Below are 24,776 nucleotides of genomic sequence, written 5' to 3' on the forward strand. Positions count from 1 at the left end.
GCAGATGGAAGTTTTCTTTAAATTAAAACAATGTATTCCATCAGTATTGGTGTAAAATTTGTATAAAAATACCGTGCTTTTGCAGAAGATTTATTTCTAGAGCAGCGCATCTCAACTAGATGTGATTTTTGCTTGCCCCTGTCCCTGTCCTCTCCAGCCACCCAGGGACATTTGACAATGTCTAGAAATATTTTTGATTGTCACTAACCAGCATGGTAGATACTACTGGGGCCTAGAGGCCAGGGATGTTGAAAAACATCCTCCAATCCATAGGACAGCCCCCACAACTAAGAATTATCCAGCCCCAAATGTGCTGCTCTTGAGAAACCCTGTTTTAGAGCAATACTTAATCACATAAATATAGGGTGACCAATACTTCATTATCTAAACAGGGGAGCATACTTGAAAGTGAAAAATGCTGTTAATAGTTATTCTAGGACCACAGGCATAAAATGTGACTTTTGGTCACCCTACACAAAGAGGGAAATTGTGTTGGGAGGAATCTCAATAAAAAGGCATGAAAAACAGCCTTTTAAAAAATGTGGAGGCAGGCACCGGGTTGAAATGTGAACAATATTATGTCTTGTTTTCAGTCTTTGTGGAATGTGAGTGAGGTGGCCTTTTGGAATAAACAGATATTGAGACCCGGATATGGGTGGCATCATAGAGGAAAGAGGAAAAGAGGTGCTGAGACAAATCATAAGAGATGCTGGCTTAGAAGCACATGGGGACTGAGAAGGGAGGGAAGAATGAGACAAGAGAAAGTGACATACCGAGGTGGAATTCAGTACAGGAAGGCACAAAGCATGCTTCAAATGCTTTCCTATGTATAGATTTTCTTAAACTTTTTCTTTTTAAAATTTTCTGCCATGAGACTTTCCATGAAAATTCTAATTGGCTAAGGTGTCATACCTGGAGTTTTATCTGTTACCTTAAGAGCTCGGCCTTTCACAGCCATCGAATTCCAGCATTCTTCTTTGATAAGTTCAGCCAAATATCTCTTGGCTAGGTTTTGCATCTCAACATCCTTCCTTATCTTGAAGAGTGCAAATGAAAGAAAAAAAAAATGAAAATATGGCCTCTTAAAAAAAAATCTCAATTGTAAATTCATTAACCAAATGCACTTGGAGGAGGACTTTTCTGTCTTTGAGAAGCTAAAGTTTAGTCTGAAGGTTTAGGGTTTCCTTCCTTGAGAACCATGGTGCCAATACAGACTCCATGAAGGGCAGGCAGGTTCTACACAGGAGCCAGGCAGGTGTGTAGGCAGTTGTGTGGCTGCAGTGGTTGGATAGCTAACACACACATCATCACAGACCTGGCTGGTTGGTGGAGGGCAGTGAGGCAAACCCACTGTGCCAAGTCTTCCTGTTTTATTAGAAAAGTTTGAAATTTTTAATTTTATGAAACTGCCAGATATCTAAATGTTGTCTTAAGTCTTGTCAGTGTATATTTGAGGTGCCAGTTTGTGACCTCTGTCTTGGGGTCTTTATTACACTTAATTCTTCTATTATTTATGTCCACCAGGAAATGAATGTTCCACTGTTGTTGGGGATCAGATGATGTACCTTCTCCCATTTAGAAGCATATGTGTTACCTCAATCAGTTTTATCTCCTTAAGTGATTCTATTGCTTAATATTTAATTGATTAAGTATTCCTTTTTTTTAACTTTTTTTATTGAGTTAGTCATTTTACAATGTTGTGTCAAATTCCAGTGTAGAGCACAATTTTTCAGTTATACATGAACATATATATATTCATTGTCACATTTTTTTTCACTGTGACCTACCATAAGATCTTGTATATACATCCCTGTGCTATACAGTATAATCTTGTTTATCTAGTCTACATTTTGAAATCCCAGTCTGTCCCTTAAGTATTCCTATTTTAATAAAGTTTGCACAAAGAGCTGGTTTGAAAGAGACACTCAACAATCTTCAGTCTTTAGGGTCCTCTTCAGAAGTATTTTTGCATTTCACTTTGTTGGCAGAATTATTAGCAAATCAGCTAAAAATAATATCTCCCAGATTAGAAAATCTTTTATTCATTCATTCATTCATTCATTCATTCATTTATTCATTTATTTATGTTTCCTTTATCCATTGTCTGAACAAATACTTTGTTGATTTACATTTATTTTTTATTTTATCCATTGACTTAATGGCTAATACAATTTTTTTTAACTAAACAGCTATTTTGGCATATCAATTGTCAGAACCTGCTTGATTCCCAGCCTCCCCTAGACCTCCCCTTGCCATTCCTGAGGCTATTTGATCAATCCCTCCAGAAAAATACCAGTACTGTGTCCAGGTGGTCATTACTGGGTTTGGTTTTGTCCCTATTGTTGAGATTCTGGACAGGCTGGCTAGTAACCTGGTCCATTTAGGACTGGGATCCCTAACTCTTCCCAGGGAACAGTATTCTGCTCCCAGCTGGGTTTGTGGTGCCATCTGCTAACACTGTTCTGTTCTGGACTGTCTGATTCCACTATCATGTCCAATCTAGCACTTGAGCATGGAGAGAAAAGCAATGACAGGGTAAGGATGGGGCAGGTACCTACCCCAAACTCATTTTGGAATAATCAAGATGAACGGGCTGGGAGAAGCTGATGCCAGAATAGGAGGGGCATTCCAGGCCTGAGTGAGGCCAGGGCCAAGGAGGATGAGCCAGAAGCCTGGTGGGCAGACAGGGAGAGCTTCCTGGCTCAGACTCAAGTTGTCAATTCTTAGCTAAGTGACTCTAGTGCCGAAAGTTTAGTTTCTTTAAGTGGGGAAAACAATAACCTACCTTTTTGGATTGTTGTAACAATCAAGTAACATTCAAAAAGCCCCTAGATTGGTGCCTACCTGTTATAATAAGAAAAAGGGATAATTTCTAATAATTTCCTATTGTATGTTTAATAAAAAAAAGCCAAATTCTTTACCACGATACGCAAAATCTTCAGTGCCCCCCTCTGCCTACCTCCCCCATCTCATTCCATGAGGCTCTCTCCTGTTCACTGTGCTACAGCCTTCCTGGCCTTTCTGTTCCTGGAATGCTTTGAGCCATTTCTGTCCTAGGGCCCTTGCTCTTGCTGCTCCCTTTGCCTGACACTCTTTCCTCAGATCTTTGCATAGCCAGCTCCCTCTCTTCTCTTAGTTCTCAACTGAAATGTCATCTCTTTAGTTGTCTTCTTTGATCACAGAAGTAGAGCCCTCACATCTATCATAATATCCAGTTTGTTTCCATCATACCATATATAGAGATTTGTTTATGGTCTGTGTTCTCCGCTAGATTAGCCCCATGTGGGTGGGACCTGTCTGTCTTAGTCATTGTATTCCTAGCACCTAAAATAGTGCCTAGCACGTAACAGGTGTTCAGTTAAGTGTTGCAGAATGAATGAATGGATGGATGAATGATCATCCAGGTAAGTTTTACCTTCTTGAGTTAGTCCCTTGATGTATTTTTGGTCTTGATTCTGTTATCCAATATACTTCCTCTCATTCGCAGCCTCATGTCATTTGCCAATTTGATAGATCTCCCTCATTTTTATATCTTCAGTCATTAATAAACATGTTTAACAGGACAGAGTCTTGGGGCACATGATTGGAAATCTCTTTACTAGAAACATCTGTCAAATAATCAGCCTCTTTTTGGTGTAGTTGTTTAATCAACTATAATCCACTTAAATGTCCTTGAATCCAGCTGTATTTCATCCTCTTGTTAAGAGGGAAAAATATTTCTATACTTGCATGCTCAAAAAATCAAATGTACTGTGCAGACTGAGAAAGAGGTTACTTAAGAACATCCTGTGTAAAACACAGTTAGAGCTTTTACCTAAAATAAAATCCATACGAGTAAGCAATGTGATGTGACTGCCACAAAAAGATGTAAAGGATAAATTAACAGAATTATGGTATCTAGAAAAATGGAGGTTTCAGTTTATGCTTCTCTCTAAACTGGAAAGATAATAATTGGAATTCTTTTGTGGGTGCCATAAAGAAATAAAATGAAATTAGAGGAAAACTACATGGTGACGATGAAGCTATTTTAAGTACAGTATACGACAGTCACAGGAGCTGGGACAGCTAGCTTAGATAAGAGAAGATACACAGGTAATGTGGTAATTGCTAATCTCTAACCATTTTCAGAGTGGCTATGGAGTAGATGGTGCTCAAAGAGTACAACAATCAGTGAGTACAGGCATAAAGATTCCAACTCTAATTAAGAAAGAGCTTACCGAACAAAAAACGCTCGAAGTTGGCACGAGGTGGCTGAGGAGATTTCTAAAAAATGTTCAAGTATACGGTAGAAGATGGTTGGCACGAATGTCATGGGGGAGAGACAAACACAGATGCCTGGCTGGTCTAGATGCTCTTCTTTCCCCTATTCCCCCAAATTCAGAAATTCTCTGACTCATTCCATTTATATGCACTAAGTTTGCTTTATTCGCACCATGCTGGGAAAGTTTCGTTTTATTTGCATTATCCTGGGAAAATTCTGCTTCCTATTTTCTTTTTACTTTATTAAATGTTTACAGTGCTTGACTCATACCTTTGCCACTTCTTCCTCACTTTCATCATGGAGCCTTTCCAGTTCCTCAAGATCCAGGCCAAATTCTTGTGGCTCTAATTTTGCGATATTATCTACTGCTTTGTTTTCTTTCATCATGTCCAGAACCTGAATTTTCCAATAGGAAAGGATGGTGACAAGTATAAGAATTAAACTTTAAAGAGATGGTTTTCTGAGTCTCTTCAGATAGTAATCAATAAAAAAAGACATATTCTGTTTATCTAAATGTAACTATCAAGTAAAGAATTAGGTTATAGGCTTATTTAAGTTTTAAGGTTTAATCCATAAAAGCTCATGGATTATGTTTTAAAATGACATAAAATATGTAAAACAACAAAAATATGTAAACAACAAAAAGTAAATTCATTACTTCATTGAATGATATTAAAGAATTACTGATATTTAGATGTGCTAATGGTGTTACCATTATGTGTTCTCAGAGTTCTTATCTTTTAGAGATTTACATAATTAAAGATGAAATGATCTAACATCTGGGATTTATTTTAAAACAATCAAGGGAGAGGATAATGGATGAGGTATAGGGAAACAAAACTGGTTATTAGATTTATATGTTATTATTCCCTCTACTTTTATATATATTTGAACATTTCTATAACAAAAATATCTTTAAAAATTTATAGCTTCAAAAATTTCAGGGTTAAAGGATATACATTGCAATATATATGAAAAAGTATTAATAACTTCACAATATAAAGAGCCCTTACAAATTAAAAAAAATAAGGAAGACACTGTGATAGAAAAAAGATGAGGACTTCAGTTTCAGAATGGACTGAGAATGGGCTTTACAATCTTCCTTTCCTGCCCCAATCCATAAAACTAAAAGAAAGAAATGTATAATAAATAGATAAATCCAATACTGCCATTAAGAAGGGGAAAAAAGGATCCTTCAGTAGCATGTAAACTGTAACATCTGAAAGATGAAAATCAGGTGGATCTGAATAATGGGTCATAGCCCCTGGTGTCCCCCAAACTGTACTCAGCAAAAAATTGGAATACCTGCTGAAATCACATCTCCTACACAACTTCCTCCCAAGCTGCTTAACAGGTGTAATGGAATTATTTTTGGGGGGAGGGGGTAGAATTAAACATTTTTATTTTAATGTTTTTGTTTCATTCCTTTTCAGGAGAAGTTATTCCACTTATACTGGGGGGGGGGGGAGTCAAGTGCAATTTTACTCACTTACTTTTTTTTTTTAATTTTATTTTTTATTGAAGTGTAATTGATTCACAGTGTTAGTTTCCAGCATACAGCAAAGAGATTTAGTTATACATATACATACACATAGATTTTTTCCAGACTCTTTTCCATTATATGTTATTATAAGAAATTGAATATAGTTCCCTGTGCTATACAGTAGGTCCTTGCTGTTTATCTATTTTATATATACTAATGTGTATCTGTTAATCCCAAACTCCTAATTTATCCCTCCCCTGCCTTTTCCCCTTTGGTAACTATAGTTTGTTTTCTATGTCGGTGAGTCTGTTTTGGTTTGTAAATAGAATTTGTATCATTGTTGTTTTAGATTCCACATATAAATGATATCATATGATACTGTTCTTTCTCTGTCTGATTTACTTCACTTAATATGATAATCTCTAGGTCCATCCATGTTGCTGAAAATGGCATTATTTCATTCTTTTTTATGGCCAAGTAATATTTCATTATATATATCACATCTTCTTTATCCAGTCATCTGTCAATGGACATTTAGGTTTTTTCCATGTCTTGGCTATTGTAAATAGTGCTGCTTTAAACATTGGGGTGCATGTATCTTTTCGAATTATAGTTCTCTCCAGATACCTGCCCAGAAGTGGGATTGCTGAATCATATGGTAAGTCTATTTTTAGTTTTTTAAGGAAACTCTATACTGTTTTCCATAGTGGCTGCACCAATTTACATTCCCACCAACAATGTAGGAAGGTTCCTTTTCCTCCATACCCTCTCCAGCATTTATTATGTGTAGACTTTTTAATGATGGCCTCATTGTAGTTTTGATCTGCATTTCTCTAATAATTAGCGATACTGAACATGTTTTCATGTGTCTGTTGGCCATCTGGATGTCTTCTTTGGAGAAATGTCTATTTAGGTCTTCTGTCCTTTTTTTTGATATTAAGATGTATGAGCTGTTTGTATATGTGTAGTGGAATTATAATAGGGAATTTCAATTATAAAGATGAGATTACAATAATAAAAATAAAAATCAATCACTAAATATTTAGAGAACAAGACCATTGAAGAGAGGCAATAAATTCAACAAATAGAAAACTAGTTATCAAAAAAAAAAAGTTAAGATGAGCAGAATTTTACAGTAACTAGAGATGCCAAATATTATATCACAAAAATAATCAAGAGATCATGGAACTTAAAAGTTTAATCTTTGAAACAAAAAATTCAATAGATGGTCTAAATAGCAAAATGGACACAGCTGAAGATAATTAATGATCTGTAAGAGTCAATTAAGTATTCTACCTAGGTATAACAAAGGATAAGGAGATGAAAAATGTAAAAGAAAAATTAATACACATGTATGATATATCTAGAAGTACCTATTTCTAATATGACTTTTAGAAAGAGCTAATAAAGAGAACAGGGGCCATGATGTTTGAAGAAACAATAAGGGAGAATTTTTTTAAAACACAATAAAGCATGAATATTCAAGATTCAAAGAGTATAACAAGTGTTGAGCCAGCTCAGGTCTAGACACAGAAATGTAGTGAAACTTAAAAACCAAATCCTAAAACATTTCCAAAGAGGAAGACAGTACCACAAAAATAGAAGAATCAGAGTAATAGAAGAATTCACATCAGCAACACTGAATGCAAGAATACAATGGATCAATAGCTTTGGATCAAAGTTTTAAATGGAAGAAAAACCTTGAATCTCTAATTCTATAGTCAAACCATCATTCAAGTATGAGGTCAAAGAGAATTAAGTCATTTGTAAAAATTCAGGGGCTCAGAAATTTCACTAATACCTACCCCTCTGAAAGGAGTATTAAGGATGTACTGAAGCCAAAGGAATGGCAGGAATGGCAGGTAGGAAGACTAAGTCTAAATAAGATTTACACAAAGGGTTTCTTAAAATAGCAATTTAGAACTATAATCCTAAATGAGTATCAATAAGAGAAGGTGGGGGAAGCAGAAGGAGAAATGAAAAAGTAAAAAGTAAGAACAACATAAGCACTCTGGGGCTCTTGTCTTATTTGGAGGGTAGATAAGGTATGAGTCACACTAAACCAGAGTTTCTCTAACTTTAATGTGTCTATTAATCACCTGGGGATCTTGTCAAAAATGCAGATTCTGATTCATTACATCTGGGATGGGGTCAAGATCCAGATGATTGTTAATGCTTCTCTGTGCTGTACCACTGAGTAGGAAGGCACCAGGTGATGTTAAAAAAAAAAAGGTCAAGCATGTGGGCTAGAATTTTTAAAAAGAAATAAAATTATGACTCCCAAAATGGTGAACAAGTAATAAATAATAATAATAACAAAAAGTGCAAAAGAAATCCAAATAGATGGGAAGGGGGAAAAGAAAAAACTCGAAAATAGGTTAAATAGAAAACCTAAAACAAAATGATTGAAATTAAGCTTAAACATATCAATAATTATAATAAATGTAGCTAAACTCATCTATTAAAACTCTTAGGTAGGATTTACAGAAAACAATCTAGCTGTATCCTGACTAGAGGACAGAAGAAAGTTGGAAATTAAGCAACGGAAGAAGACATATAAACAAGTGCTAACAAAAAGAAATATAGCAAAAAAGTCATTATAAACCTCCCTCAAATGACATTGTGTTGTAACGGAAGAAGACATATAAACAATTGCTAACAAAAAGAAATATAGCAAAAAAATCATTATAAACCTCCCTCAAATGACATTGTGCTGTACACCAGACACTGACACATTGTAACTGACTGTACTTCAATTAAAAAAAAAACCCAAAATGTAGAGTTAAGAACATTTAAAGAGACAAAGATAAATATTTCATAAAGATAAAAGGAATAACCTATTGAGGTGATCTGTCATGTACATTTTTGTACCTAACATGATAGGAATACAAGAATAAACTGGCAAACCACCAATCATAGTCTAGAAAACAGTTTAAAGAGCAAAAACGTAAACTTTACTAAGAGATTGCTTTGTAGGAATTTAAAAACATTTTACCTGCCCCCCAAAAAACCAAAAAAACCCAGAGAATAAAATATTCTTTCCAAACACATGGAACATTTATAAAAAGTGACCAGATATAAGGCCACAAAGATAATCTCAATAAGCTTTATTTACTGAGCATAGTGAAATAAAGTTCATAGTTAGCAACAGAAAGGTAAACAAAACAATCTATAAATAATAGACAAAACAATCTGGAAATTAAAAACAGAAAAATACATTCACTCTTGTAGAAAACCTTTTGGTAGATATGTTCAAAATGGAATTACAAATACTTACAACTAAGCAATAATGAGAAAATTGCATATCAAAATCAGTGCAACATAATCAAAGTGGTACTCAAAGGAATAGAAAAAAATAGGAAATAAATCACATTTTCAACTAAAAAGAGTAACAAAATGAGGAAAAATAAACCTGAACAAAGCAAGGAAGAATGAACAGAATTCTAAGCTGATCAAATCCTAAATTTATCCAATGCATAGGTATAAAACTATGTATAATGTTCTTTTATAATAACAGAGTCAAATCAAATCATACCTGATTCTTTGAAAATATTAATAAAATAGAAATTCTGTTGGAAAATGTGATCAAAAAAAGATAAAAGGCATAAACATACAACATTAGGAATAAAGATAGAACTATAACTGAAAAATCAGAAGAGACTTAAAAATTAGAATATTATATAATTTTATATAATACATTTAGTTGGACAATTTTCTGAGAAAATATAATTTATTAAATCTATACCTGAAAAGAAATAGAAGACCTGATTAGACTAATAACCATAGAAGAACTTGAAACAATAGGAAAGAATCAACTCCTGCAACAGACATCAGCCCGAGGCAGTTTTATTTGTGTGTGTGTGTGTGTGGCAGGGAGGTAGGTGGGGGGTTTGTTTATCAAATCTTAAAGAAAAGGAGAATTCCCATTCTACACGAACTGTTCCAGAGTATAATGGTAGTATAATTCTGATACCATAATTAGACAAAGTATGAGAAAATTAGACCAGCATTACTTGTGACTAGATACACAAAAATCCTAAATAAAATATTAGCAAATTGAATCTGCTGTACCCCTTAAAATAACCAATGTCTCTCTAAGTAATACAAAGAATACAAGTCATTTGATAAATATCACAATAAAATTTACAACAAAATTTCATGGGAAACAAGGGCTAGAAAGATATTTCTTTAACTTTTTAAAGGATATCTAATGAAAACTATAGCAAGCATCACACTTAAACGTTAGAAGCACTTCTATTAAAGTTAGTAGATAAGCATGTCCACTGTCATGGCCACTATTATGTTAGAAGCTCTTGCCATAAGATAAGGAAAAGAAATAAAGTACATATAAAGATTGATAAGTAAGAAGTGTGACTTTCAAGAGATATGTAGTCTATTTAGACAATCCAAGAGAATCAACTGACAAAGCAATAGAACTAAAAAGAGAATTCAGCAAGGTGATCAGATATAAAATCAGTAACATTCATATCCAGTAGTAACCAACTAGAAAATGTAATAGAAAAATATTCCATTCACAAAAGCAAAACAAACTATAAAATATCTAAAATAAACCCAAGAAGAAATTTATACAAAGTCACTTTTGGACTATAAAACTTCACTAAACAACTTATTAAAAATCTGAATAAAGATATATATTTATTTATATATAATATATAACATATAACATTTACATTATAAATATATATAAAATTTCAAAGATGGCAAATAAATTCTTCACCAAATCAAACTGTAAATAGTTATTCTCAATCAAAATCAAATCAATTTTTAAAGAGCTTGCCAAGCTGATTTTAAAATTCTAATGAAAAAGTAAGCATAAAAAGGCCAACGCTATTTTGAAAATGAAGAGCAAAGGAAGAATTACTTTCAAGATATGAAAACATTTTATAAAGCTATAGCAATCAAAGTAGTTTAGAATTGGCTAAGGAAAAGATCAACACTCAATTTCAGAATATAGAATGTCTAGAAATAATTCATATTCATGAGAATCCGAGGACTGACAGAGGAGGCACTGTAAATCAGTGGAGAAAGGATGGTATAGTCAATAAAAAACATTGGTAAATGGGCTATTCATCAGGAAAAATAAAGTTAAATCTATACCTCATACCATTCATGAAAATAAATTACTGGTGAAATAAAGGAGTATTAGAAAAAAATACATTAGATTTGGAAAGCCTTTAAAATACAGATAAGCAAAAGCTAAATAAAATGATCAATACACTTGGATAATAGTTTTAAATTTTCTCATTTAAAAAGGCACATTATAAAAGAGACAAAACAATATTTGTAGTATATTGGGCTGAACCATATAAAACAACAGTTTCATGTGGTTCAACCTAATAATAAAGGCCACCTCTAGATTTGCCCCATGCGTGCTTCCATGTTCTTTTCCTCTGCCAGCTCAGTGGGATGAGATCAAGCAAGGCAACCTCAGAAGCCATGTGCAAGAGACAGTAGTTTCCGTCAGCCCGGGAACCTGAATATCTGCATGGAACAGAGCACCCACGCACAACTGCTGTATAGTAAAGAAACAAAACTCTCATTCCTATGCCATTATGTTTTTGGAGTTTATTTGTTATCACAGCTTAGCTAACCCTAATTATTATAAGTAAATATAGGTTAAAAACAAAAATAAAGAACTTCTATAATCAACAAGAAAAAGACCAGCAACCCAACAGAAAAATGGGCAAAGGATGTGAACAGGGAATTTACAGAAGAGGAAATTCAGTCTTTAGAATTATGAAAAGATGTTCAACCGCTTTAGTAATCAGAAAAATAAAAAGTAAGGGAAGGAAATAATTTAATAACATTTCTCAGACCTGAGAGAGAGAAGGATTTCTTGTTAAAAGTACTCCAACGCCTAGCACATCAAAGAGAAAAGAAAGCCCAAACAAACTAGCATCCTGGTATATAACATATGACTCGCTCAAATTGGGTAAGTGGGGAGAGGAACCTTTAAAAAAGATTTGGCATGGTAGGCAAAATCAGCACGGCATGATAAAGCATCTTGGGCTAGCAGCCATGGGAAGCTATCACCACTCCCGGGTCTGAAAGGCAAGTGTGGGGAGTGGTTACTGGAATCTGGGGAGATCAGTAGCTGTAGGAGAGGGCTGGCAGTCACTGCCAACTCACACAACCACAGAGAGGAAGCTGGAGGAATAAGAATCCTGGCCTTATCTTCTCCTGCCCCCGATTTCTGCTGATGCCACTTATTGTCTAAACCCAAATGGAAGCCAGAGGCAAGAGAGCCCACAAATGCCATCTATTTTGTAAAAATAGAAATGTAATCATAATATACCATGTGGCTCAGCTTTGAAAAATATCTATATAATAGTATGGATTTATGCATATACAGTATTGGTGGAGGGTATCAAAGAACGTAAATATCTATCTTCCATACCTGGAAGCCCATAGTTAGTGTCAAAATAGAAATATCAAGAAATAACAGTATTAAGAAGACCATTACAAAGGTGGAGGTAGATATCCAAACAAAAAAGCTGAAAGAACTGAAAACATTTACCTCGGGATTGTAGGAATCATAGTTAAGAAAAGCAGGGCAAGTGCTGCTTTAAAAACATTATTTTTAATTATGCAACTCTGTCTTATTTAATTTGTAAAAATGTAGATGTATAACTTTGACAAAAATATGTATTAAACAAGACAGTACTGGGGAAGACAGGGAAAAAACCACTGTTTCTATATCGTGTGATATGATAAAATTATATCCTGTTAAAGTGTCCCAGAAAACTGAGATTACAGGTAGAGAAAACAAACAAACAAACAAACAAACAAAAATGGGGTATAGTTCCTTATGCTGTTGAACAAAAAAAAGTTCAAAAAAATTTTAGACTGAGGACCAAATGTATTAGTATATGAAATCACAACACTTACTGTTTTAACAAGTGCTTTGATTCCTCTTTTTATCTCTGTCCTTTTGTTGGAAAACAATTTAACCTCCTTTTTGATGGCCTGGAATAGAACAAGTATATCATTTAAACAACAATGATAGAGAGAGATAGATGATAGAGAGATACATACATATATATATAGCACTTTTCTAGAAACAGAAATAAAGGAAAAATTTAAAGACTAATAATATAAAGTATACATGAAATAATACCACTGCAGTAGTTTGCTTACGTCTAAGCTGCTAGCATGTAAGTGACCACTGAAGCAGCTTGAAACTGATGTCAATTATAAGGCCAGCAGAAAGAAAATAATCTAGCAAAAAATTAAATAAAGAATAATTGACAAAGAAAAACCAGTCTGCTATTTTATTGGGAACTTGAGTGAGACTAGGTTAGAAGGCTAAATCCAGACACAAGCTGCCACCTACGTCACCTTCTGACATACCTGAAGCCACTATGTCTCTTCTGTTCCTGGCCCACCTGTTTTATTTACGCCAACCTTGCAGCATCCCCCAAATGTACTTCAACATGAGGTATCACAGTTCATTGTTTCCTTGGCTTATCTGCACACTTTTCTTGGGTTTCATATTAGCCTAAGTATAGCACTTAAAGCTCATATAAATTAATCTGAAAGACTGAGCTGTGTTTAGCGTGTTTGCTTGCTTTCAGGAAAGTTACACTTACACAATGTAATGCTCTGCTTAGTATCTCGTTCCACTTTCTAACTTTCCAATGGGTTTTCATAGGAAACTAATCTATTTAGCACACCTACAGAGCATTATTTCAAACCTCTCTCATGTTTTATAAATACCTCTTGAGGGGTACATTATAGCTCAGTGGTAGAGTGCATGCCCAGCATGCAAGAGGTCCTGGCTTCAATCCCCAGTACCTCCATTAAAAAATGAAGTAAATAAACCTAATTACCTCCCCCCAGAGGAAAAAAAATTACCTCTTGGCTTTTTTGTTCTATCCAGGGAATTTCTTCCATATTATCAACGTGGACTAATTCCTCTTGCGATGAGCTTGACTTCATATTCTCATTTAAAGAAGACAGACAGACATTGCTTAAATTAAAAATTCATCAAATTCTCCTACCATTTAATTGCTTTGAATCCCTTTTGCACGTGTTGCATTTTTAAAAATAATATCAAGCATTTTGCCTGCTCAAGATGTAATGTCTTATTAATTTAATTCCTTCCAGTCTGTCCTTATTATTAGCCACATTTTTCCCTGAGAAAGCAGCAATGATCAGACAGGCCACATGTTCACCAAATCAATCTCTGCCTTCTTCCTGTTACTGTAGACCAAATACTTTGTCTTGGTCCCCTTCTGTTTCTTACCATCCATTCTTCCATGAATACCTTACCCAGTTTTATGGTTTTAAATTCCATGCATATTCCCTTGACTCTCAAATCAACATCTCAAGTCCTGGCCTCTCTCTAGAACATCTATCCAACCACCTACTTGGTTTCTTGCTTGGATGTTCAATGGGATTCTCATGCTCAACCCCGGTAACTGATTTCAGATTCCCTCCTTTTTTCCCACAGTGGCTCCCCTCCCCACAGTCTTCCCCATCTCTGTAAATGGTACCTTCTTCTACGTAGTTCTTCAAGTGAAAAATCTAAGAGTCATCCTCCAGTCCTTTCTTTCCCTTTCTGTCTATGTCCAATCCATCAACGAGTCCTACCAGCTGTATCTCTGCAACCTGCTGGAACCTGCCACTTCTCTTCTCCACTACGTTCATCCACCTCCATCACTGTTACCTGAGCCTCCTAACTCCTCTCTCTGCCTCCATTCTTGTCCCCTACAGGAACCATTCTCCACATAGCAGAAGTAATTATTTTGAAAATGTAAATAAGATCTTGTAAATCCTCTGCTCAGAACACTTTAATAGGTTCTCATTACATGTAAAATTAAATCCAAACTCTACCTGGTTTACAAAGCCCTTCATTACCTGGTCTTTTCCCACCTCAAGGACCTCATCTCCTATCATTCTCTCCCTTGCTGACTTCAACTGCACAGGCCTATTTTTAGTTCTTCACCAAGCTCTTTCTCTCTCTGCCCTAGTACTTGCCCTTCCCCTGCAAATTAGCAAGCTCTTTTAAATCAGATCACAACTTAAATGTCTTCTCATTGGAGAGGCTTGTTCAGCCAAACACTGTCGCATCAACTCATTTTTATTTGGTAAACAGATCTGGTTACTATCTAACTTTTTCTTATTTATTTGATTATTTATCTCTGTCTCTCTGCTTACCCCGAACCCCCAATTAGAATGTAAGCTCCATGAAAACAGAAACTTTTTCTATCTTATTCATGCCTGTATCCCCCAAAGCCTAGCACTTTGTAGGCAATCGATAAATATCTGTTAAATGATTGAGTGAATAAATGTTCTCTAGCTAAACATATCCTAAATAATGTATGTGATGGAAAAGTATAAAGAGACTAGTTTGAACAAGCACCAGAACTGTAGTAAGGTTTTTTTTTCCAAGCAAGCCCAGACCTTCTACTATGGTTTAAATAGGATCTGAGATGTAATATTTGTGATTGCTTTGAGAAAGGCTGAATATTTTCTCTTAGATGCAGTGCATGCTCTTTTTGAAAATCATGACATAACTGGATAAAGAGAAATGTTACCAAAATATCTGCTAAAAGAAAACCACAAACTGAAAACCAGTATCTGATTTGGAAAGAAAGAGGAAGGAAGGAAGGGAAGAAAGGAGGAAGGGATGAAGGAGAAAGAAAACTATTGAAACTCAACTGCATGTTCAGCTTCTGACCCTGAATCCAAGGAATCTCTTCGTGTTATACTTAAATAATCGTTCTCTTCATCCATGGTGTTCCTCAAAGAAGTTAAAAGTTGCTGGCTATGCTCAAGAATTTCGTTAGTTAAGTTTCCTCCAACCCGCCTATATTAATAAAAGAAGAAAACACATAGGCTACAAAATCACAATTTAAAAAAGACATATTTAGCAGTATCATTTCCAGATACCTAACCATTTCTACACAGAGAAATATGTGGACATTTCTCTGCAGTGCCCTGTACTTGTTAGGACTCTGCTTCTTGGGGCACAGCCCTTTCACGGGCTCTAGGACATGACAAGACTCCTGACCTCTCTGGGGTGATGTCTCCTCATGCTCTCCTCATCCTTACCTGACATGTCCTCGGGTGATGACCCACCTTGGCCATTGCACAGAAGAGCCACAGCTCTGGCTGAACCCTCAGAGTGTACTAGGTGCTGTGCTGCTACACATACATTGTCACGTGACCACATTCAGTCCTCACAGTCCTCACTCCCCCATTGATGGAAGTATCATTACTTGCACTCAATACACAGGGCATGTCAAACCCAAGGCACATCAACATGGCCTGGGGGGTTTGTTAAAACAGATTCCTGGGCCCCACCCACAGAGATTCTGATTTGGAAAGTCTGACTGAGGCCCAAGAATATGCATTTCTAACAAACTCATAGGTGCTGCAGACTCGACCTTGAATAACATGGTTAAGGATGATTTAGAGAAGTTGTCAGGAGCCTAAGTCTTGGACCAAGGTTTCAAACTCAACTTTGTTTTCAGTCAGAGGGCCACAAGATTAGCTGCCAATGGATGGAAATATGCTTACTTCCATAAATAGGGTTCCAGCATATGTTTGCTATTGCCTGAGATGCACTTACTATAAAGGATGCATTAGGACTTATATAGTGAGATACAAGTTAATATTTTATTCAGGATTCCATGTAAAAAGTGGGCATGATGATACAGTCTTCAAACGAGTCTTTGAAATAGGTGGCTAACAAAATTTCTATGATATAGAATCTCCATAATATGTAGCATTTTCACAACATCACTGAGAAGAGCCATCCTTTATTACTGTTTTACTCAAAGAAGGCACCATGAAACAGTATTTTTGTGAAAATGAATTGCATATTGACTAGCGACATCACTGACAGATCAAACAAGGCAATATTTCAAGTCCAGGGCTCCCTACACCCTGGCCATCATCTGTATGTTTGGCTAATATTTGTTCATTTAGAATTTTAATTTTAGTCTAAGCAAAGTCTAAATAATTTAATATTGTCTAATATTGTCTAATTAGGAAAGTAAATCTGTATGAGTGTATACATATATACACACCTACGTCAGATTTTTTAGGGATAAATAGGAGTTTTTAAAGTTATCTACTGTTCATAATTGTCCTCATTCCTTGTGCTCCTCCAACAGATGTTATGAAAGAGAGTACTGATCACTTCATAGGTCTTAACTGTGTCTTTTTATTTTTTGTATTTTGATGCTTTGACATCTGGGGTCTTGCTAATAACCCTGGAGGAACTGCCCCCCCAAGGACTAGCAATTTCTAGAGATTGTAAACAACTTGCCTGGAGCTCTCCTTTCAAATGCAAATCACCAACCCAGAGACCACACCCCCAACCAGCTCCTCTACTGGGCTTTCATACTGGGGCCACTGTTTCCCTGTCCTAATCATCCCTGGGTCAAGTACCAGAGAAGCAGAGGCAGCCCCTGTGGTCCAGAACCCACTGGAATTACCCAAACTAGCCAATCCTAAACCTGCCTGCTCCTTCCCATGGAAAACATAATAAAGACTCTTGCCTATGTTTTCCCTGCTCCCTCTGCCTCCTTACCCTCCCTGGTGCTTCCCCATGTGGCCCCACATAGCATAGCATATCTCTTCCTCTTGGGATCATCAGTATAATAATCTTTTCAATGGTAGTTGTCTCCTGTTATGTTAGACTTGCTGTACCTAAATAATATCAAAATCTTTATTTTAAAACACCGTATCATGTGAGGTCACTTACTGTATACTGCACATACCTCCATCTTAGGTTAACAAGGGTGCCGTCATCTCTCCCATTCACTAGAATGTTTTGTCCATCCATGGAAATTCTCACCAGCTGAATCCCATGCCCCTGGGGAGAATGACTCCGACACCGAGCAAATGTTTCCTTAATAGTTTTAGAAACAAAGTGCAGAAATTACAAATGCAGTTCTACTACAGTTTTTCTAAGGGGGCTATGTGCACTTTTGCTTGTGGATAAATGTTTTTCTATTTTTTAACAGCATTTTAGTTGGCATGGAAGTAGCCTCTTAGTAATATGTAGCACTGAAAATTCCTAGTACAAAATACGTTCACCAGTACTGATTTGTTCTCCCATTTGTATAACATGGATGAAGGGATTATTATCACCAATTTATAATATTAAAATCAGACACAGAGAAGTGAATGGACTTGCTGAAGGCTATGAGAAGTTAGGGGAGGGGTCTTGAACAAGCAGTGCAGGCAAATTCAGGTGACTTCCAGGATTAGGCAAGTTCCTTTTATGTGCGAAGAGGCTGAGTGTGCTGAGAGAAAGTGATTGGGCACTGTGAAGAATGAAGGCGGATGCCAATTAAACCAGTTTCATTAGAATCCGGACACAACACTAACTGGTACACAGGACAAAAGTTTAAACTCTTTGACTAAAAACTGGGATTTCTGTGTCACACTAGTTATCAACTGTGATGCTTTAAAAAAATTTACATTTTTGAATAGGCAATACATTCAAATATTTCAGTATTAAAAAACTATAAAAGAGTTTGCAGTGACATCTCCTTCCTGCCCCCATTCCCCAACACCTCCCAAAGGCAATCAGTATAATTAATACCTTCAGTATCCTTTCAGAGTTTTTTTTAATGTATATAAACAAATTTTTGTACAATTTTTAACATAAATTATAACATAATACGTGCATTACACACCTTGACTTTCCCCCTTAACAACATATCTTTGGATTCCATATTGTTGCATAAAGATTTCCTCATTCTATATTATAGCATAATATTCCCTATTTTATTTATGTTCTGTACCATTATTTATCCAGTCCTCTGTTGATGGACATTGGGTTGCTTTTACAAGCAATACTGCCATGAATAACCTCTTCTGTGAGGTACTTTGCATAGAATCACCCAGAAAAACTCTGACGCATTGCCATGTCATGCTACTATTAATTGTAATGGACATTACAAATCATTTGAATAAGAGACAATGTAGCAGAGTTTGCACCTTGTTTACTTAAAAATAACTTCTGAGGGATTTAAGATTTTTCAGGTATAATAATAATAATATCACTTTTGCCCAACTGTATTCCAAATACACTTTCTTGCACAGTGAGCAAGGAGAGCTGGATGTGCACAACAAGGGCCCAATTTATCCATGCCCTGTGGAAGAGTGTCATGTGGGTGATTGTGATGCTTCAGGTGTGTGGGGTAGAAACTTGGGAAAAAATAAATGACCACATTAAATTACACTGATAACCAGAACAACTTGGTCTCAAAACGTAGAAAAGGATCTTCCATTTTTTGGAGAGAAGAAACTATGTTCATTTTCTCAGAGATCTGAGAGCAGTGGAAATCAGAGACGGTAGTGGTACTGTTAAGACTGAGGTCTGCAAGTGATGGGGGAGGCCACATCCATCTCCATTATGCTCTTCCAGCATCACGTGAAGAGGGGGTGGGAAGCAGCAGCAATCAGCCTAGAGGTCCCCCAGGCTGAGGAGCTAGCAGCAATTATTCCTAGGTTTGCATAGCAATTCACTATTTCCAAAGAAGTTTTGAATATACTTTCTCACTGGCTCTTAACAGAATCCCACAGGGTGAGAGCAAGCAAGTCTTCCCTAACACAACAAGGGAGCAACTGAAGCTCGGTGAAGCTCAGTGAATTTCCAAGACACACAGCTAAGGGGTGACTGAGCTGGGTTGGAGCTCCCCTACTGCATCCCTGCACAGTGCTCCTTCTTTGCAGATTTCAAGTCTATGGATTGGTGTTTCCTCCCTTAGAGACTCAAACCATGGCACATCAATACACCCAATGTTGAAGTCAATAACACCATCACTGGTAAGTAAGTTATGAGTTAATTCACTTAAGAAAGAGTTCCAAATCTTTCCCTAAGGGCTTTTGTTCCTCAAATGAGATCAAGACAGACATTCCATGATAGGAAAAAAAGGGAGTTTACCAAAGTTTGAATATCCCGGATACATAGAAATCCACATTTAGCTATTGTTATGAGCCACAATCCATGTGGAGACAGAGAGAGCATTCCAGGTCCATATTGTTTGCTTTGCACTTTTTGATATGGCTTAAGAATGCAAATACCGCTATGATCCTGCCAATCAAAGAAAATGACCACATTAGAGAAGAAATCAGGGGAGCAGTAACTTGGAGTTTGCAGTTGTGCACATATAGTCAGATTAAAATATGAAAACACTGTCATTGGAAATACACTGATATGTGACAAAATGGGTACCTGTATTTGCACCGCATTTTTCATCTTTGATTGCAAATAAAAGTTCCTTTTGGCCAATTGAGAAAAGTTTTCTTTGTATGTTAGATGCCATTAAAAATCCCAGCCTACAACTGACAATCTTTATTTCTCATTAATCCTTTTCATCCTTGGCAAACTCACTCCTCTGCCCAGATTGTACACAATATTTCTCCATGTCTAAATCTGACCTATTCTTCATAGTCCAGTTCAACTATTACTTCCTCCAGGAAGTTTTTCTTGACTACTCCTTACCATAAATCATTTCTTCCGTGTTTGAATGTCTGTCTCATACTTTGCTGACAATGAGAGAGAAAGCCTTTGATTAAAAGGTTTAGAAAGGAAGGGTGGTAGATAATTGGGTCAGTGTATGTAGGAAATGACACACTATGGGAAAAATTTGAAGAGAGTGTGATGAAAGGATGCCAGAAACATTGTTCAAGTATTTTGTGCAATTTTCTCTAGGGCTTAGGTACAGAAGTCTACTGAAATTCAATAATCCTGTGGGTCCTAACACTTGTGGAATAGATTTTCTAATGATAGATTTTTAAAAAATATTTTTTAAAGGCACTAAACTAATACGGTCATCTGCATGTTTATTTGACAAGTATGATATATGTGGCACAAGTGTGAGGTTGCTCAAATGTATTTTATGATGAATTAATGAATCATGCTAATATACATCCAATTCAAAGAATTTTATTACTATAATAAAGACATTTGTTGACTGGACTAGAATGTTAAAGCATGGATCATGTCTAGGTAATACAATGTGTAAATCTTGATTAATAAGATAAATAATAGCATGCTTAAGTTTTAGCATACTTTTTCAGGAAGAAGATAGCTGCAGATGTATGGCACTTGATTACAGAAGCCATATATCTGGTTGCTTCGAAAGCTTAAGACAGCAGAGGACAGAGTGTGCTCTATCTCATACACGGACTTAGGAACGAATTCATCTCTCAGCCTCCCTCGTTGATCGGCAAAGCTTGCAGAAACTATAAGATTTGAGGAAGAAGAGAGATTACTTGCACCATATATTGATTTTATTTTTTAAATTGTTATGAAAACTATGAAAAGCAAAATAAAAAACTTAAATGCTCAGTTAATACAGAGGCTATTAGGGGATAAAAATGATTTGAAAACAACTTGGCTCCATTAGAAATACTTGAGTATTAAATGACGAATAGTAAAAATATCTTTATAAGGCCTTGGTTAATTTTATCAATTAAGTAGAGACAGCATTAAAAGAGAAACTCATAAGAGTCTAGAGAGTCTTAAGACACAAAACCAGGGGAGGGTAGAGCTCAGTGGTAAAGAGCATGATTAGCATGCAGGAAGTCCTGGGCTCAATCCCCAGTACCTCCATGAAACAAAAAAAGACACAAAAGTACTTTGAGGTTTTGACTCGCTTATATGCTATAATTATATATTTGCAAAATAGCTACCTAGATATATTTGTTATCTAAAACAAAGGAAGTGTCTATTTTATCAGACCTTTTTATCTGGAAAGTTTTCTTTATAATTTTATCAGTGAAAGTGACTACACAGTAACCTATCTGTATTTGACTACATATATTTAAAGGTACGAAAAAGAGATCATAAAACGACAAATCAATTTGACAAAAGTGACAGTCAATTCTGGTTTTTTCTGTGGCAATAAGACAGATTCACATGAATGACAGGGCCTAGGGGAAAGTCCACATTTCACATTATTTAGCAGCCATTTCACTTTGTAAGATACACAAAGGTGGTGGCCATTTTAACCTCTTCACATGTTAAAAGAAAAACAATGCTATCACCAGAAAAAGAAAAGAAAAAAATTAAAAAGGAAGCTATAGCAACCACTCAACTGGGCACTCAGGACAGAATTGGTTGCTTATTTTTTCTTTACCTTGCGGAAGTCTTTTAGGCAAAGTAAGTATTTCCAGCCTGCTTCTTCCCGTTCCTGGAAGTGGGGAAAGCACCATCACTTTCACCATGTCTATTTCCAGAAGAGAAACTGTGGATATTTGTAAAATGTCTTTGCCCACCTCTGAAAGCAAACGAAAACCAACACCACAAGTGGTCATTGATACATTTATAGAATATTTTCTTTTCCCAGGTAAGATATCAAATTATAGAACTGCCTTCACCAAATCTTTAGATCCAAATTTATTTACTGGATATTTAAGTGATCTTTAAACATAAGTGATGGAAACATTTCTGATGAATAGACAGGGGATTTTCCCCATTAAATGTCTGGGTTGGCGGATTCCAACCAGCTTCTTTCTCAGCCAGGGAGTCCTCCAGAGTCTGCCCTGTCCACCCCACTCAGTAGCACCTGCTCTGGCCACTTGAACGTCCACCCCAGCCATTTGCCCACTTGCCAAACTGGATAAACCCAGGTATCGATGTTTTTTTGCATCTATAGTCAAAGTATTTTAAGTGTGGTGGGAATACACATGCCTCTATGAGTTTGTCCTCCAGAAACCCAGGTAATCTGACCTCAGCAAGGCACCTTGCCTGGGGCACACCTTGGACTCTTTCCAGATTCACTACTGCCACTCTCCACAGGGGCTGTTCTGTGCATGCCCACTTTCTCAGGCCCATTTCAGCCCCTCCCCTCAGTGGATGACCTTTCCTATGACTTAACAAGGAAGACAGAGAACATCTGACACAAACTTGACCTCAACTTTCTTGTCCCGAATCTCATATTTTCTCTCTGTTTGTTCTATCCTCCCCCTTCATTTCCTGACATTATTGTAGGAACAAAATATAACCCTTTCCACCTGTGCTTCTGAACCCACACCTCCAATGTCCTATTACACCAAGTGCTATCAATTACTTCTTTTTATTTTCTTGTGACTCCCCTATCTTCAAATTAGGACCTTCCTTCAACCTCACTTCCCCACCAGTTACTACCTAGTTCTCTTTCCTCCACTGCAAACTTCTCAGAACAGACGTCGCTGCTTACTGCCTTCCTTTTCTGACCACCACTCCCTCCTTAAACCCTTATCTCTTTTCCAGGGAAGTAGCTTTCCCAGGGCTCACACACTGATGCCTCCTCACCCTACTCACACTTCTGCCACAGTCCCTGCCTTCTCCAGCCTTCCTTCTTCATGCTCTTCCTGGAGTGGGTGACTCCCATTTCTCTCATTACCCCGGCCCATCCTCAGTTTTCTTCACTGCCTCATCTTCCTCCATCCACAACATCAAAGTAAGTAGCTTTTCCCATTCCACACTCTGACCAATCAGGTACATTAAAAAATGAAATATTTAGGCTGGGCTTGTACCCATTCTGAGGTCAGCAATAGGTCCTACCACACTCCATGCCATCTAATTTACATATTACCTGTTTGACAACACTAAGCAATTGGGTTTGCTTCTACTCTGTCTTCTTAAGCCATCTCATCAGCTTCTGTGATTTCAAGATCAGAATTCTGTCATTAAACTTTGAATTACAAATCTCCAATTCCAAACTTATACTAAAGATCACCAAGGGAAGAGCTTATTGGCTTCAAATCTATGGAGCTTGTCAGCTCACCCTATCTCTCAATCTCCACAACTGTCTTTTTCTTGAGTTTTTACTTCAATTAGTGACAGCATAAACTTCCACCATCCAGGCTAGAAACTTTGGAGTCATTGCTGATCCCTCCCTTTCACATATAATCAAATATCAAGTCCTCCCAGTTCCATCACTAACAGCTGTCCCCGCCTTTCTCTTTCTATGACTGCTGCAAGGCCTTGTACAGTGTAGATAAGAGCACAAGCCCCACAGCCAGTCTTCCTGAGTTTGAGTCCTGGCTCCACCACTACCTACCTGCATGGCTTTGAACAAGTACTAAATCTCATTGTGCCTCAGTTGGGCATAACAGTAGTTTCTATCTAAAACTTTGTAAGAATTAAATGAATTAACGCATGCCACATACTTAGAACACTGGCTATCCCATGGTAAGGAATCCCTTAATAAATGTTGGCTATTGTTACAATTAGTATCATTTCTTGCTTGAGTTACTATAATAGTTTCCTAACTCATCTTTTTTACTGCATTCTTTTGCCTCTCTACTCTAGCCTTCACAGCAGTGCCAGAGTCTTCCTCTAAAAACCAAGTCAAATCACACCAGTCCCAGCTGACAATATGTCATTAAACACAGAACAAAGTCCAGACTCCTTGGAATGATGTTCAAGACCCTCCATCTTCTTTCAGACTTTGTCACCATGATCCTTATCTAGTAAACTCTTCTATTTACCTGTTATGCCAAACTTCTGACCATTCCAAGCACCTTTTGCTCAGACTTTTGTCCTGAGCTAGAATCCTAACAAGCCCCATCCTCCACTACTTTAAATCCTTGGAAAATTCTCCCCCAGTCCTCTGTGCCCTCCCTGCCACTTCACCTCACTCCTTTCCTCACATCTGGCAGAATTAATTGCTTCTTCCCCTGAGCCTACACAGCACTCTGCTATTCCTCCTCCACTAATTGTCTGCTTGACCTTTCCATGCTCCACAGGGCCTAGGGTCAGCATTTTACACCTAGTAGGCACTCAATTTTTAAAAATCAATAAATGGATTTTACAATCTATTTTGCGGGAAAATATACATACATATTTGGTATGTAAAGCTAGAGAGAAAAGTATTAGTTCTTACTATGCATCACTTAAGTGTCACCTTACCTACCAGATTGGTGGCTTACCTAGGTATTTGGATGCACATTACTGAAAAAGCTGGGTATCATTTTGTTTAAAGAGGAAACTTTAAAGATACATGTAGTAAAACTTTCTTTAGGTTTTATAATTAAACAAAAATAAAATATTGT

The 24,776-nt window shown here is 36.6% G+C and overlaps 1 protein-coding gene across 3 annotated transcripts in view; it reads right to left on the reverse strand.

Moving 5' to 3' along the window:
- CFAP43 (cilia and flagella associated protein 43) overlaps positions 1–24,776 on the reverse strand; it is a 90,122-nt gene that overhangs the window by 25,869 nt on the left and 39,477 nt on the right. For all 3 annotated transcript variants that reach the window (XM_031461705.2, XM_031461706.2, XM_010987114.3), the window contains 9 exons: positions 21,875–22,015; positions 20,806–20,978; positions 19,675–19,824; positions 17,498–17,628; positions 15,429–15,576; positions 13,620–13,706; positions 12,654–12,731; positions 4,532–4,657; positions 932–1,036 (listed from right to left, as the gene is read on the reverse strand). In XM_031461705.2, coding sequence (XP_031317565.1) covers positions 932–1,036; positions 4,532–4,657; positions 12,654–12,731; positions 13,620–13,706; positions 15,429–15,576; positions 17,498–17,628; positions 19,675–19,824; positions 20,806–20,978; positions 21,875–22,015 — 1,139 coding nt within the window. The remainder of the gene's footprint in view (positions 1–931; positions 1,037–4,531; positions 4,658–12,653; positions 12,732–13,619; positions 13,707–15,428; positions 15,577–17,497; positions 17,629–19,674; positions 19,825–20,805; positions 20,979–21,874; positions 22,016–24,776) is intronic.

This window comes from Camelus dromedarius, chromosome 8, assembly GCF_036321535.1.
Source record: "Camelus dromedarius isolate mCamDro1 chromosome 8, mCamDro1.pat, whole genome shotgun sequence".
Taxonomy (NCBI): domain Eukaryota; kingdom Metazoa; phylum Chordata; class Mammalia; order Artiodactyla; family Camelidae; genus Camelus; species Camelus dromedarius.